The 17,308-nt window shown below is 34.6% G+C and overlaps 1 protein-coding gene across 3 annotated transcripts in view; it reads right to left on the bottom strand.

Annotated features, from left to right (window-relative positions):
* Positions 1–17,308, bottom strand: part of SLC25A12 (solute carrier family 25 member 12) — a 45,326-nt gene that overhangs the window by 27,588 nt on the left and 430 nt on the right. For 2 of the 3 annotated variants that reach the window (XR_015804852.1, XM_014880184.2), the window contains exons 2-4: positions 17,069–17,122; positions 13,038–13,180; positions 8,229–8,344 (exon numbers count right to left, since the gene is read on the bottom strand). Coding sequence is in view for 2 of the 3 variants with exons in the window: in XM_014880184.2 (XP_014735670.1) it covers positions 8,229–8,344; positions 13,038–13,180; positions 17,069–17,122 (313 nt within the window). In the remaining variant the exon portion in view is untranslated. Of the gene's footprint in view, positions 1–8,228; positions 8,345–9,706; positions 9,836–13,037; positions 13,181–17,068; positions 17,123–17,308 lie in introns of those variants that run through there. The other variant, XM_014880185.2, reaches the window with a different exon arrangement.

Below are 17,308 nucleotides of genomic sequence, written 5' to 3'. Positions count from 1 at the left end.
AGTCTCAGTTATTAAAATGTTTTAAGTTAAGTGAAGATAGAGATGTCCTCCTTTAAATGAAGTAAAGAAAAAACCTGCCATTTCAGATTATGGAATTCTCCACATGTATACTGTACAACTGAAATCTCAATGCTAAACACATTATCTGACTTCAGGCAAAAACCTCATCTGAAAAACAGCATGCATTATTCATATACAGCATTGCCATGCTGCAAAACAAGCCTGCTTTTTGTGCAGATTATCAAACACGTGAACTGTATAACAGGACATCCACCCAATACCACATGAACACTTTTCAAAATTTCCTTCACAGTACTTGAAATGGTTTATCAACCTAGAATCTGCTAACAAAATAAAATGTGGCATACAGTCAAAATTTAAAACAAAATACAAAATATTTTAGCTGATAACACACCTTTTATACGTTTAAACAGTTTTGTGAGACAAAATACAATGAGAAGAACCTTAATTTTCATATGATAACTCTATCAAGACCTATTTACTTGAAGTAAATGTATTGCTTTCTCTATGCTAAAGGACTATTGGATTCATTCATAGTTTCAATTCTGTAGTCTATTAGTTCTAGAGCAAATCTAGGAAAACCACTATATTTTTCAGTGAGAAAAGGACAGTAAGTGTCCTGAATGTATGTCTCAAAACAGGGGTATACACAGTCAGATTCCTTGGCTAGATCACCTCCTTCCGTTAGACTGAGATTACGTATTCAAAGGGCAGGTTATGGCTAATGATTAACTCTTATGTAAAGGTCAAACACAAGAGTCAAAACCCTACAGTTTAAATCAGTTTCCAACACAAGGCAGGCTGAAGGACTTGTTAGGCTCAACAAGAAATCTAAAAAAATATTCTGACTATTTGTAACTGTCTACTCATACCTACTCACCAGTATCAATGTGCATGGTAAGGGTTAAGGAAAAAAGGGAGAAAGCAGCAAATACATAGTGCTAAACTATTTTATTTTGCCATACTTCCTCTGAATGTTCTGTTTGCAGTAGATTTATTTATCATTGTTGCAGATCAAGGAATCAAGGTATGCACATTTAAATTCCCCACTTACAACTAATTCACTGCAGCTTCTGGCTAAGCTAGAGTCTCCATGTACTACAAACACAAACAGGTCAGTGCAGCTCATTATGGAGCCTGCAAAATGGCAATGAACCCTGAACAGAGCAGAAGACAGGCTGGCTTCATTGGCTCTACTGCCTTGGCCACTAATGTACAAACAGGGTGCCAACTGGCTACTACGAACGTGTATGTAAAACTGACTTCTAATGCACACTGAGATCCCCAAATGAAAACTTAGAAAACAATGTGCTGAAGGAGCCAGAAAATCTAAATCTTATTTTCACTGTTTCCAATAATTGCTTCTCTTAACCTTAGAGAAAGGTCAAAAAAGCCTCACTTTTTTCTTTAAAAATTTTATTTTCTTATTTATCCATGTTCACTGAGACAGATTTTTCACTTGTTTCTAGTGAGACTTAAGCCCCTGGTGTTTTCATATCTCTCAAGCAATTTACTGTGTACTTAAAAAAACAAGAATCAATTTCCTACACTCAATTCTTTTCTTAATAAAACATTTACAACTACTCATCAACATATATCAAGTCAAGATTCTTCAGCATATAAAAATAATAGTCAAATTAAGTAATACATTTATATTCAATAGTTGAGTGTATTGCTACTTGATGAATTCCAGAAATGGCTAACTAGCTTTAATAAATGGTATCCAAACTAGCTTGTTGTCTCTCTGAAAACTGAGGTGCCTTACCCATTTCTCTTTTCCAGGCAATCTCTAACACTCAATATATTCTGCATGTATTACTACAGTTGGGGTTTGAAGATACACTCTTGTATATATGCTTAATTACTTCCATGTTGGCTTGGTTTATGAAACACTTGGGGTACAGAGGCAAAACTGTGCACTTGTTCTGAAAAACCACTGAGCCACAGAATGGTTTGAGATGGAAAGAACTTTAAAGATCCCCTAGTTCCAGCCCCCCTGCCATGGGCAGGAACACCTTCTACTAGACCAGGTTGCTCAGAGCTCCATCCAACCTGGTCTTGAGCACTTCCATGGACAGGGCATCCACAACTTCTCTAAGAAACCTATGCCAGTGCCTCAGCACCCCCACAGCAAAGTAACTGACCTAGTTAAACCCATGGGAACATTAAATACAATTTACCAAACCCACCTGACAGTCTCAAACACCTCTTGTTAGGTGCTAAAACTTACTATGTCTACCCAAGAGCAGGTGTGCTTTCTTCACAATATATCAACAATACCTTTATAATCCAATTCTCTTGGCTCTTCTATTACATTAATGGAAATAGCCATCACCACAGCTTGTGTGATGAGAAGCAGCAAAAAGCCAATCACATTGCAGAAATTATACACGGGATCATCACCTACACTTTCACCACTCTGAATTATCAACAAATGTTCAATTCTTAATTTTTTGTTTCCACAGTAGAAACAAAGCACTGACAACAAAGAAAACAGGCAACATTAATGTACAGATGCTGGCTTTGCCTTTTTTTTTTTTTAGTCTTCCTCAGTTAAAACCTAGTAATGCTTCTAAATTAAGATAAACTACAAGTGTTTCAAATTTCCAACAGAGCTATTCTGCAGGAGGCAAACAGCAAATTATTTTTCAAGCCTTTCATTTTAGTAGGACATTTTACAGAACGCATTCATTGTCCTTGTCAATACATGTTGCTCATTTACTAATGTCTTCTACTCTTTGCTCACCTTTCTGTAGTAGAATTCTTTCCTACTGAGCTGATAACTTTCTTTCCAGGTTTATAGTAATGCATTTTCTTCTCAGATAGGCATACAAGTCAGCAGCCTGATGATATACTCAACTTACCATCAGCCCCAGGAACAAAAACCTACTACTCTAGTGTACTAGTACATTACCTCCAAGGCGACACACATTCTCGCAAGATTGCTTCAGAATTTCCCCACCCAATCATTTTAAACAAATTATAGATGCTTGGAGCAGCTATCTGCAGGCAGCACACACATGACTGGCTCAACTTCCATCAAACAGTGCTACCTATCAGGCTCAGAAAAACGATACAAACCCCCAAAGATTCTAGGCAATAATCAATTTCATATAAGGAGGAAGAATACTTTAAATTATAAACACTATGAGGCCTCGTTGGTGGCCCATTGTGGGCATGAGCTCAATACTCCAAGTAAACCTTGCAGCAGTACCTATTATTTATTTTGACATATCAGCTCCCCAAGAAGCAGAGTGGAAAGCTCATACAATTCTAGTGCCATCAACTTGTTAACAGAGTTTGCCATTCCCTTGCACCAGTGATAAAAAGCGATCACACTTCTTTGGGACACAAAAACAGAAAAGTGGTAAGTTTTAAGCAGCAGCATAAGTATGGTAAAGATTTGTTGTTTAACGGGGTTGTTTTGAGTTTCTTTAAATCTGCCTACTCAGTAATCTAATGTCCAATTTGTGCATATTTCATGCCTAATGTACATAATGAATTTTAACACTTATATGTTGCTATTGTTCACTATTTCTGCTAACAGCATATTTTCATTTTGAAGGATAAAATAAGGAACCACAATTAAGGCCAGAAAGACATTTTTGTAGCACTTGATGCAGGAGAAGCATATTAAAAGTAATCCAAATGTAATACAATAATTACTTTTATGTGAGAAAGTTTAACTAGAAATAGTTACATTTCTACTCTCATTTTAAAAGGATTACTGAGTCTATTGAAAGATGAATGACAGCCATAATAAAAAGTTGTCAATACATATAATTTTAACTTGAAGTTCTCCTTTTCTGTTCCCTCTTGTGGAACTGTGGTTTTGAAAAATTAGTAGTAGTAGTGGTAAGAGGCGTTCCCATTCTGCTTTGCTTACAAGCATTAAGAACTGTAGTTTAAGCCTGAAAAAAAATCATACAACACGAAACGAAAAAAAAAAGTCCTAACAGTGACATTTCCTACATTATCTGCATGTGTTAAGCAAGACACTTTGAAAACAGGCAACTAATGTAGAACTAACAGGAAGCCAAAACAAATAGCAGTTCTGGTTTATAATACTTGATAAAAACAAGGATTTTTCCCTCACATCCTCGTGTATGTAGTAATGTGATTATGAGTATTTTTCTGTTTATATTTTAAGATATATTTCCAGTCTTTATGGTTGCCAGAAATATTTCTGAAAGCAGAACTTTTAAGATTAAATCCAAATCCTAGCATTTTCAATGCAGCTGTCCTTTTAGAAATGGTGAAGGACCGAGTACTAGAACTGATCCCTGTTCCCTGAGAAATAATACTCAAGCAAACACGAACATGTATTCAACTCCTATCTTTTTTCTTGCTCATCTTCTTTCAGTTTTCTCAAACTCTAGGTCCTGATTAGGGAAACCTGAACTTTCTCTCTCAGATTAAAACATGTCTAAGAAAACAGATTGGGCAAAACTTCAGCATCCCTGTATACTCAAATTCTGAAACTATTAAATTGATGTTTATTATTCTAGTTCATCAATATTGTACAATTTTCACACAGTTGCATTATAAGGCATCTGATCACCTTCCTCCCCCCAATGCTTTTGAAGAAGATGCTGTTATACTTTGCAAAATATCTGTAATTAGATTTTGAGTGCAGGATGTTTTTAAAAGCCTTAAATTCAGTTCCACAAATATTTTCCAATTATCTCCAAAATAATTCTGAATACAGAAGAATCACAGACATATTTTAGCTCTATCTTTATATCTATACTAGCATGTGTATTTAACTGAAAAAGCATCTCTCAAACTTTCCAGTTTATCAGAGAATGGCTTTCTTTGTGGTGACTCTACAAGAAAGAACAGCTGGAAAATGCCTTGAAATTGTATATTCCAATTAAAAGTGATGCAGTCCAGATCACTGTATGGTGTGCCAGAGAGATAAATTACAAAGAATCCTTTTACTTCCAGTTAGACAACTTATTTTTCAGAGAAGTTTTGCAGATAACAGACTTTACCTTTTAAACACAGTTAAGATTATCTGCTTCAACATCAGAAAAAAACCCAAATAGCTTGAGCTGATTTAATATTCAGGTTTGCTTTAACCTGAATTCAGGTTAGAAGATCTGCACAGAATATAGAAATAAAAACAATATTCCTTAGTACAATAGTATTAATTTTATGGAGTGTTTTTGAATATTTCGCTCATGTTAAGCAGCACAGTCAATACATCCCATAATCAAAGGAGCAAAGCACTTGTCAGTCTTCTCTGGCTACAGACAACAACCTGAAAAAAACATCACTTGTCTTCATCAGCTTCAGCTGTTATCATTTAAAGATTTTTATGGATAATGCAGTATTGTAAGGACTCAGCAGCAACTCATTTAGCATAAAATATTCACCTAGGAAGCATTGATGAAGATGTAGGAGCACTCGGTTAGGAATACATGCTTTTTCCTCTATTTCTTCATGATTAAAAACTTGTTTAAACTACACTGTCACTTGTATCAATGGGTTACTAAAATAGTAATTTTACTGCTTTTTATTCACCAAGCTGACAGCAAGTCCAGTGCAGCTGAAACATGCAAAGAGTACTGAGCATGCTGTGCAGTTTGCTCAGGCAAAGTAGGTCCAGTTTCATGTTCTTGCAATGGACCTACTTTACAAATGTTGCAGAATACCAACTACACATCTATGGCAGCCATTCACAAAGGATTTCTGGATGTCCAAAGCTCCTGGAGAAGTGTCCAAAGCAGTAAGAAAACAGTAGATAACATTAAAGTGATAGAAGGCTTCAAAGAAGGCTTCATGTTTCAATATATGATATGGCAAAGACATTGATTAACATAGCATACAAGTATTTCTCCAAAACAGTTTCTACAGTCTTCTTCTAAAGCAGTTCTTCTGTGACACAATTAATAGTTTCATCACTGGAGAGTTGGAAGCTAAGTATTTTAAGAGACAACTAGAAGACTGAGGCTCAAGAGGACTGCAAAATGCTGACGTGCTTGAGAATGGTTCAAAATCATGTCAGTAAATAAATCCTGAACAGAAGTAAACCCAACTAGAGCAGCTTGCTTACAAAAACAGACACAGCTCTAAAATTCAACAAGCACACCTAACTTCCCCCAGATAACAGAAAATTTGAGTAGACGAGAGCATTTTTTGAGAACATGTTAACTCATACAGGCCAGTGTTGGTTGTAGTTACTGGTCTAAAAGACCCAAGTTGATTCTGTCCCTTGCTTTGGATGCACAGTGCAGAAAAACCTCAATAAATCCATGTTGCTTCTGGCAGGACTTACGGGTTTGAGATAGCTTTGGCATCAATGCAATCACATCCACATAGCATTTCATCTGAGTTAGAAAATCTTGACTTGCATTTGCTCTCACAACAAACACAATTTACCTGCAGACTGGATACATTACACAGTCTATAAAAGACCTGACTTGTCTGACTCACACCAATTGGCTAAACTTACTGCATTTCAGCGTATTTCCAATAATTTATTAAAACCTTTAACTTTAAAACTTATGTTTCTATACTGTCTTGTTTTTACATTAAACTAAGCTCTGTGCCTGTCTGTTTCTGTGGTATGAAAATGAAAGGGTGCTGGTCTCATTTATAACACAGCCATAAGAATGACTTGGAAATCGACTGACAAATTCTGAAGATGTCATAGATCATCACTGACATTTTTCACAGTTGTATTAATACATATGATATGCGTATGAAGTAAAAGTAAGTAGCCCATGTTACAAACAAACAAAGACAAAAAAGCAGCAGCAATTGTGGGAACTGTAGCACAAAAAATATGTACCACATTATGTTAATAACATAATGTTAAATATAGTAATAATTGCAATATAATTAATTTTGTAAAAAAATCCAAGATACCAATAGTAAATGTAAAATTCCTTCAAGAATTTCCTTTTCAAGATTTATCAGCCTTACCAAAAAATCAGCAAGGAAGATACAGAAAAAAACCACAAATTTTCTGTTTTACAGTTTCTCTTATTTGTGTTTTCTTTTAGACTTTAATTATATAAAAATAACAATCCTCAGTCTAACAGAGGAATTAGTATACAATCTGAAATGGCTTATTGTTCAATTATGGAACCAGCTATTTCAGTGTGTTCATGAGAGCTACCAAATTCAAACCCCCATTTTATAAGATTATTAAATAAACCATCTTTAACACGGTCATACTGATTGTAGTAGTTTGTCCAATTCCTTATGACTGCATTTACTGACTTCACCTTTATTTAAATTCTAAAATATTTTCTTTTCAAGATGTTGAGCTTCCAACCTGCTCAGTATCTGACTCTTCAGTTAACGATGTCATTTAACAGGCATCAGAAGTCAAACAATTTGTTTCCATCAAAAGACCTTTGCTTTTTTTTCCCAACAAGTTACAGCAATTTTCATAATAATGAAATAGTACAAACAGCAAGTGGTTACAAATCCAAACATAGTTTGTATTTTCTTTATTGAGTGCTTTATTCTTTTGGATATAAATAACATTTAATTCTCATTCCATTTTATTGAAATTCTTACCATTGATTTATCCAATTTTCATAAACATGAAGTTTTAAAAATAAAGCCTAATCCTCCTTAAACTGCAATGTTAGTAACAGTTATTTAGCAATATCACAAAGCAGTATTATAAGCCTCAAGACTTTGGTCTAATTACTATCTTATGTGATTAGGTAACAAAACCAAAGGCCAGATTTTGCAAATATATAATCTCGTTGTAAGTTACACTCATAACATTAAAGTAAGTTTTGATTCTCAAGAAAAGGAACACTACCACAGGAAATCAAATTATTAGACATCCTTAATTTCTATATTGAGCTCTTACTGTATGAAATGAGAAGTATTCAAAAGTATGTGAAGATCCAGAACGTATCTTAAACTCCCCCATGGCTGCAGGAGTTTGAAGTCCAGGATATAGAATTTTAGTCAGGATGACACTGAACATCACTGTATTTACTACTTCAGGAAAATGAAAAAACATTGATTCAAGAAGACAGAGAAAAACGTATTTTGTCTCTGTGTACTTCTTAAGCTTGAATTGAAAGAAAAAAAAAGTTCTACTCATGCAGAGTCTTAGGAAAACAGTACAGTACTGCACAAAATGCATTTCCATGCACCTGTGGTCATGAACCATTATTATGACAGATACCATTATAATCACTTTCTTAAAACTGTTTTTCTTTAGGTATTCTTACCAAATGTTACTTCTCCATTGCCATTCCTGTCAAATAACTGAAAAGCAACAATGAATATTGCATCTGGAGTACACAAAACAGATTCAAATGCCACAAATTCTTGAAAGGAAATTAACCTAGAAAGGAAAACAGAAAAGTTATAAAGATTTTTTTCAACTGTTCATAATATCAATGATATTTTGCACTTGAAACTCTAGAAAACAGGGTGATCCAAATAGTAAATAGAATTCTAACTTAAAATAATTAACACTCTAGAGACTGAAAAATATGTTACATTTAAGTAGTTAACATTTATGCAACTCAGTTTCTTCCTCTATGAAGGGACTGAATTCTCACAGAACACCTACAAGTTATTACTTATAAATAGAAATGTAATCAGCACCTGAAAATTAAGACATAAAAACATCACAAAAATTCTAACAACATGAAATTTACAATCTATCATTGTATTACTACATATGTATTTCTACTAAGAAATGATACTGTAATGCAAGTACAGGAATATACCATAATACATGCATTTTCTTAAAACAATACATAACATTCATAAAAAACAGGTTCAGAAAAAGCTACACTTTACTATGCATATGGAAAGAATACTACACTCCAAAAATAACATGAGTCATGCACTCAGGGCCAAATATAAAATATCTGGACTCAAGGACAGGCATGACAAGGCAGGGAAGGATCTGAGTGTAAGAGCAGATCACAAGGTTCTGGGCTGTGTATGCAAGACAATCACTGTGCACAACTCAGGATGCATGGGTAAATCCAAATCCTTGTGGTCACCACATACAAACTCAGACTTGAATGTATGCACAGACACCTTACTAGGATAATAATAAATAACTTTTACAGAAGAACTCTACTTATTCTGACTAACACCAAAAAAAAAACCTTCAGAAGGCATCCTAATGCTGTATGTATGAACAGCTGCAGGAATATAAACCTGAAGGTAAGTGTAGATAAAGGACAACACTGGCACAAGAAAATAATGAGATAAATGATAGGATATATATTTTAGCATGAAAAAATCAATGGGAATAAGAATTTCAATTACATCTTTTATATTAAACAAAAAATTTACTACGTATCAGTAAATGTTGTTAAAGCAGAGATTAACACTCTTTCCTAGAAATTTTCCTAGAAAATGTACATAACTGATCTCAACTTATTACTCATCATATGAGATCATTAGCTCACAGTGATGACTTCAAACGTTACTGCTCACTGCTAAAGAGCAAAATATAAAGCCTGTTCCCCCCAGGAAAAAAAAGGAGAAGAAAAATCACAATATTCACACTATTCATTACTATATCTACTCCTTCTCTAAGTACATGTGAAGTACAATTGAGATATTTTAAAAAGGTTAAATACGTTAACATTCTTGTACATATGCATTGCACAAGAAGACAGAAAAAAACTAAGTGACTTTGAAAATAAGTAAGATACTGAAAATACAAAATTATCACATTTACCGCATTTTAGCCAGAAAAATCAGAGACACGAGAATGGCTCTTCACATGCAAAGTCAATTTCATCCAAAGGATGATCTTGATAAATAAAGAGTTAGTATCAAAGAAGCAAATGTTCTTTTATAATAACTGTAAATACATCTCACATACATACATAAAGCTGACACACAAATTAACTCCTAAGCAGGAAGCTTTATAACTGACAAAATCAAGTGTTGATTTCTGTAGAATGTATTCGTAGAAGCCTGAACCTGAAAGAAGACGTCTTCAGCAGTCTGACTATAACAGTGCCTACAGCAAAAGGAGATGGATACATTCAATTTCCTTTCCACATATTCAACTTGCAATGCCTAAGAGCAGGGATAGCCTCTGTGATCCTCCATTAGCCACTAGGGCAGAGATAACAGGAGCTGGATTAAACAGAATGATAGAGCTTCCCACCCAATCACTACTCAAGTATCATCCAGTGAACCCACTGCATTACAGAGTCCATAACAGTATCAAATCACTCACCTTTCGTTTTATCTGTAACATTTAAAAAAATTTCTTTTCCTCTGATTTCTTCTGTACTGCTACCCTTCAAAAGCACACAAAGTAACCCATGTGTTTGCAATTCTCTGTCTTTCCTTTTTTACTACAAGTCTTTTCTAATTTTTCCCCACACAACATAGCCTTTTAGACTATTTTAGATTATGTATAGCTGTGTTGTGACTCTCCATTAGGTGAAATATCAACTTTTTCTTGGGGACTTCACTTAAGAACACATTTCCAGATTTAAAAATGATATGCTGATAAAAAGAGTACCCAGAAACAAGCAGTTAAAATGAAGAATTTTGAATTACTACTGCGAAATTCTGTACGTTTCAAGGGGGTAGAAAATATTTTAGCTAGTTTTTATGTATGTAAGTATATTCTTCATAAAAGGAATTTATCCTAATTTCAAAACCAGTGCTGGCAGTCTGAAGACACGGGAGTGCTTTCAGCATCAGTGAAATCCTATTGCACTAAATAGGTAACAGGCAAGTTTAAAGCAAACTCTAATTTAGAGGTGATCACATATATTTCTAAGAACATGCACTTGTAACTTGTAATGAGGAATAAAGATTTTGGAAGTGAACAGTCATCTGTTTTAAGAACTACCTTAATGAGTTCCAATAAGCAAACCAGTCTTGTAGAGCAGTAATGGGAGAAGGCAATAGTGCTCCGGAACAGTTAAGTAAGGATCAAGCTACCATTAGAAAAAAAGTAAAAACATTTTTTTTTAAACACATGCCTACAGAGAGCCAGATCCAAAACGTGCTGTTTCTGTAAAGTGCCAAACTTAAACCTAAAAGAAATAAAAAAATATTAACAATGGAAGCAACCATCAACACTTAGTATTTAATTCAAGGGCAAGCAAGGCTAAGACAATATGGTAGCAGATACAGGAATGGAATTTTGTAACAGAACCCAAAGCTTCTCAAAGACTTGCTGCATGGAATTGGGCTGTCATTTAATGCAAAAGTGCATGTATAGAACAGGACCACTGATACGTCTTTGGACTTTATAAAGTAAGTCCTTGGAAAGATGCAATGCATCCTGGAATTTAGCTGAAGAGTACAACAGTTATTCATGATATTAGAGTCTGGATTTTGATATATTACAGCTCACTACAAATGAAAGAACGTGAATGTAAAAAAACCTGATGTTGATAATGAGGATACAACAAATTCTTCACATAAAATATAGATTAAATATACATATAGACTAAAACATTTAGAAAAAAGTTTCAGACAAGTATTCAAACATTTTACGCTTTGAACGACATGGCAGTGTAAAATAAAAAGTCCACTCTTCCCATAAAGAAGGTGGTAAAGCACACTTACCCATACTCGATTATCTCACTTCAAATATTACTCAAATTTTTTTAAAAAAGCAATAAGCAAAACCAACAAAAATCTTATTCACAGGAAATTAACAAAAAGCAATGCCTAAAAGTTCTGCTGTAGCATCAAAAGAAACTGATTTCCGACTGTAAGAAAGACCGTTTTATAAGACATTTTCTGAAGAAATGCACACCATAAAAGATAACCAACAGCTTTCAGAGAAACAATATGCTAAGCATGTTGGTTTACTTTATCAATTAAACTATTTTGAACAGATAGATACAAAATTACCTTTTCAATCCATAATAAAGCAACAAACTGCAGCCATGTATTGGAAACAGAGACAGGTTACTAAAGTTTATCAAATATATGTATAATCAAATATATTATCAAAGCGCTGCAGCCTTATGAAAAGAAAAACCATATAGCATTACATCAAACAGGAAATCCTATATTTGTCCTTTACAGTAAGAAGTACACAGCACATACAATTTCATTTCCACAGCACAGATACTAGGCAAGCTGCTCAGGATACCAAGCAAACTAATTAAACGTTCTATAGCAGAATGCAGGAAAACAAACCCAAAATTTAAATAACCAAGGACGCTAAGGAGCTTTCAATTTAAAATAAGTTATATTTATATATTCAAAAATGTATTGTATATTATTTTAACAGCATTTTCTTCTCAACAAAAAATAACCACTCACTGCTGCATTCTTGACCTCTTCTCTGATCCATCTTAACCTTCTCACCTTACTTTAACCATGCCCAGGCCTCCTACTACAATCCAAGGCCAAAACTAGAAGCCTACATACAGCAAAAGAAAAGCCTCCTTGGAAGACAAACGAGTTAGAGGGCACTACCTCAGCAGAGCAGATATTTTGTAAATTGTTTTCAGGGAACTCTCTAAAAGCAAGCAGGAGCATCTGTAAGCAGAGTTGGAAAAGCTTTATGTGGTGTGTCCTGACCTTCTTTAGGCAAACAACTTCTTCCTTCATAATGCCACTAGTGTCTCTCTTTTCTAATAGTCAGTACTTTTAAAAAAACCTTAGTGGTTGGATTTGAACTGCACACTACAGAAATAAGAAAGTTCTTCCATATTTTTGTGTTTAATTACAGGTACTGAAGACTCTACACAGTACCTGATGATGGACGTGGACATACTTTCCCAAGGCAACCATACTACCCTTAACTTACCCACTGTTCAACCTCCTCAGCTTTTGTAGAATTTAACAAAATATCATCAAAATAAATCTTAGCTTTAAAAAAATCCATGTTAAACACCGTAACTTTTTCTCAGTTTTCACAAATGTATAATCCATTGTAGTTGTGAAAAAAAATTCTCATTTAAATAAGCCTAGAATGCAATAAAACCAATAACGTATTTTAGAAGATGAAGTTATTAAGCTCATGCACTCACACATTTAACAATGCACTACAAGTTTAAAATGGAAAGCAAAATTCTCACCCATCCTTAGTTTGATCTGCCACTCCAGCCAACAGCTGCACTGTTTTAGGATTGTGATGTGGATCCGTATGAAGTCCCAGGTATTTCTGCACAAAATCCTCTGGGGTCATGTAATGCTCGCCATCTTTCTCAACACTTGCATACTAGAGTAAAAAATAAAAAACCAAAGCCACACAAACAAAAATTAAACCATTTAGATGCTAATTATCAGTGACAACCAAATTAGTATCTTTACTGAATATAACTTAAAACGGTGCACAACAGTCTGCACATAACTGCTCTGAAACTAAAGGGCTGGATAAAACTATTAGTGTTATTGTACTAGTTTTATACTACCAGTCATCAGATTTCCCTGTACAGTAGATGTGTTCACATAATGACCAGTATCTTTTAATTAAAAGACAACTACATATTCCAGAAACTGTCAGATAACTGCAAAAATGTATAAAAATTACAATCATGCTATAGCATTCCATTTGCAGCTACACTGAAAACATAGTACATAAATTTTCTTATAATTTCTAGTACCAGATACCTTCTGAATAATTGTTCCTGATCTTTACTATAATTATTTTGGAAAACATAAATTATTTCTTTCCTCTTTTGAGAAGATAAGTGAGAAATAAGTGTTCAGATTAATTTTTATCCTGAAACTAATGTTTTTAAGAAAAAATTCACACACACAGACACACAGACAGTGCTTGCTTCAGCATCTCGTGTATCTCTTCCACAGCATCAGCCCTTCACATCACCTCATCACCTCTTCCACCCTGCAGCTGTGATGACAGCTGTTTGCAAGACTACACTGAAACCAGATTACTGAATTTATGGAGAAATAGAATAGAGTATTTCCACAAAAACAGGAAGACAAAGCAGTGGACAGGAATCCCTTAATTCAGCACTGCTGCCAATATGACAGCACAACGAAACTGTGGCTTCCTTGAATCAACTCTGAGAGGTTCTCTTCTCAGCCATACACACAAGTGAGTGAAAAATGCCTTACAAAGCACCATTCTGCTACAAGACATGAAATCCAAAGAAAACATTATGTATGAAAGCCCATCAAACATGCAGAATAAGGAGCACATCTTCAAGACTCACTGAAGTCAACTGTACGACAGTAGAGTGCATATCGAAGACAATTAAAATCTAAACATTATCGGTTTTTCTCCAGACACCAATTTCTCTAAGTTTGTCATAGATAATAATTTATAATAATATCTTCCATGATAAAAAATGTTTGGGGGAAATTTTGTTAAAAAATTTTTGAGACAAAAATAATTAACTGACAGATACATTGAGCTCCATATGAGAAGGTCATGGCATTTTGGAAGAGTTTGGCAGCAAGTCACTACATTAAGGCCTGACACAGTAGCTAAGCATGTAAATACATTAGCCCTATGTTTGCACCATATAACTTTAGTCAAGAATCTTTTAGCCCAAAATAGGCAATTTTAAATTGTAACATAACTTGAATACAAAACATAACACATCAATTAAATCTGTGTTTTTCTCAGTCTTGAATACTTGTTACCTTATAATATAAAATTCTTAGTATACATTTGTAGATTGCCTCAGGTAAGCACTTGATGAATTTCCATGAGAGTTTTTTTAAAACATCCTCACATAAGACAAACATACAAACCCCCTACTCTAGTTTACAAGCTGGTGCTAGGTATCACCACACTTTCAGAAACAATGCCTTGGAAATATCTTTTTGTTTCCTTCTCCACCTTACTTGAATAGGTTACACTTGAATTCAACAGGCAGGGAATAATTCAACAATATTTTCCAAAGGCTGGTTGTGTCTTGTCTAAGAAAAATAAAGAAGATTCACTAAGAAATCTAGTAACTGTTTTTCCACCCAACACTTTTATCTTTCTGTGGCAATTTGTTACAAAATTTGTCTTTTATGGTTGTTACTGAAGTCTGTGGTTAGCAAACACCTAAGAGGTAACTTACGTCATAGTGCACAGAAATGAAATTTCAAAGGCTGCATTTCACAGTTACAGGATTAAGAGAAACAGCCTATCTTTTTAATGCAAATCAAACTTTATCTTTTTAACAGTTTAAAATGGTTAGAAGAAGCAGATAGGACACTTCAGAAAGTCTGAAGAGAAAGGTATATATTAAATATCCTTTAAGATACGACATAAACTGCACGGCAAGAGGGCATGTATAATACTGGAAGACATGCATGAACAGAAGGAAATTTAAGTAGACACTCTATGATTAAGGTGGATGGTGACAAGGCCTAGAGCTCACATCTTCTCTTCTAACCATTTCCAAGGGAAGCCAAATTTAGGAAGGAATGCACGACCTTTAGCTGAAGTTCACTAGAGGCTAGCACTCTCAGCAAAGAGTACAACATATCTGACCCCTAAACACTTGCAATATTTCATAAAAAGACTTTCTACAACTTAGTCTTGAAAAGAATGATTTTTCTTTCGTTTTAAAACCTGCAACTAAGTTCAATTTCTGAGCATCAAACAAAAAGACAATTTCAAACTCAACAGAATGCAGAAGAAATACAAACTCTTTTTCTATGCTTTTGGTTTTTTACTGCAAAATTTCAAGATACTCAAAGGGAGAATAGGAGAGCTTTCCTATTTTTCATTCCTCAGAGCACCAAACAATCCACAACTTCAATTGCATGTAAAAGCCATTTTTTTAAAAGACTGTCTGCTTTTTAGGTCAGTAAAACATGTACTGTCAGGAAGAAAATTTCAACATCCAGTGAAAAAATGTTCTTCCTCTCCACTGTTCTCTTTATGGCCACTATCAAGAACTTCAACTGCTCATTTCCAGAAACAAGAATTTCTACTGATAGGATGTCAAGAATCATAAAGAGTTCACATTTACAATTGAATAGAGTGTTTTGACACCTCATTTCACTTTTTTTCATTCAAATGTGCAAAATCTTGCAAAAAGTTGGAAAAAGATGTTCTAGAATCACATTTTTATACTGTATTAATAAATATTTTTAAAATTATATTTTCATGTTGCTAATTTTATTAACATACTCTACTGGAATCTATCTACAAAAGCTGAATGCCATGTCAATCAACAATGAACCTTAGAGTATTTTATACCATAAACTAAATGTTGAGCTTCCACAGTTCGATGCCAGCATTCTAAGGTTTTGCACTCCAGCAATGTCACAGTGTAATCCAGTATGCAAAAGAACAGGCCACCAAAACTGATGATATATGATATATTTATACATATACATATATAATATACTTATCACATATGGAAATTGTTAGATGATATAATAGAACCAGAAGATAGGTTTAAATAATTAAATAATAGGTTTTACTAGTGACAGTATTAGTTCCAATTTTTTTAATAGAGAAAAGCTTCTTGAATATACTGTCTAAAACCCAACATTAGGGGAAAAAAGATATTTTAGTAATTTTGAAATATCGGTGGCCCTATTAGGGACCTAAGACACAGTTCTTTTTCTTCTTATTCCATATGCCTGATTCAAACCTTATCATAAAACTTGTAGGATTGACTGGATTTTCATTTCTCATCACACTTTACTGAAACTAAGGGAGTGGAGGAAGCTTCATACTATTATTTATATGTTAATCCTAAGGCCCCACAAGGGACAGTATCACGACATATATAAATCTTGAGAAATCAACTTTAAGTTCTAAAAACATTGCCAGTGGTCCCACCATTTGTAAGAACACATATAAATTCCAGGATAAAACATACAGCCAAGGAAGATTTTTTTTTAATTCTGCAAAGGTGTATTAAAAAAAACCCCAGTACTTTGTTATAATTACTGCTTTATAGAAAATTAGAAAATAATTCAGGAACTTATTTAATATTATAATTTGGAAATGGTTATCAGAGTTTGGGCCAGCAGCAGTTTCTCCTCAGTGCCTGACAGCCCCTTCAATACCCTGTGCCTGCAAAGTGAACTTTTAAGTGTCCCATCAGCACGACACGAGTTTGATGCCATGGCAAACTGCTGGAAGGGCTAAACACAGAAGTCTGACAAACAACATTAGCTCTTTTACCTGCAAAAAAATACTTCGTAGTTCAGCAGGGTCCGCTCTCTTGGTTGAATGCGTCTGTAAATACAAGCAAATTAATGCTCCGCTCGGGCGGGCTACTGTCAGAGCGCAGGTAAAGCCCGGCCAAAGGCGGCAACACGGGGTCCCCTGTCAGACCGACAGGCCCAACCTCAGCCATGACCGCGCCGTGCAGCCGCGGGACGGCTCAGGGCTCCGCGCCGGTGACAGCTGTCAACAGCGGGC

Source organism: Sturnus vulgaris, chromosome 7 (genome assembly GCF_052056855.1).
Source record: "Sturnus vulgaris isolate bStuVul1 chromosome 7, bStuVul1.hap1, whole genome shotgun sequence".
Lineage (NCBI taxonomy): Eukaryota > Metazoa > Chordata > Aves > Passeriformes > Sturnidae > Sturnus > Sturnus vulgaris.
This window is presented reverse-complemented; position numbering and strand designations above follow the sequence as displayed.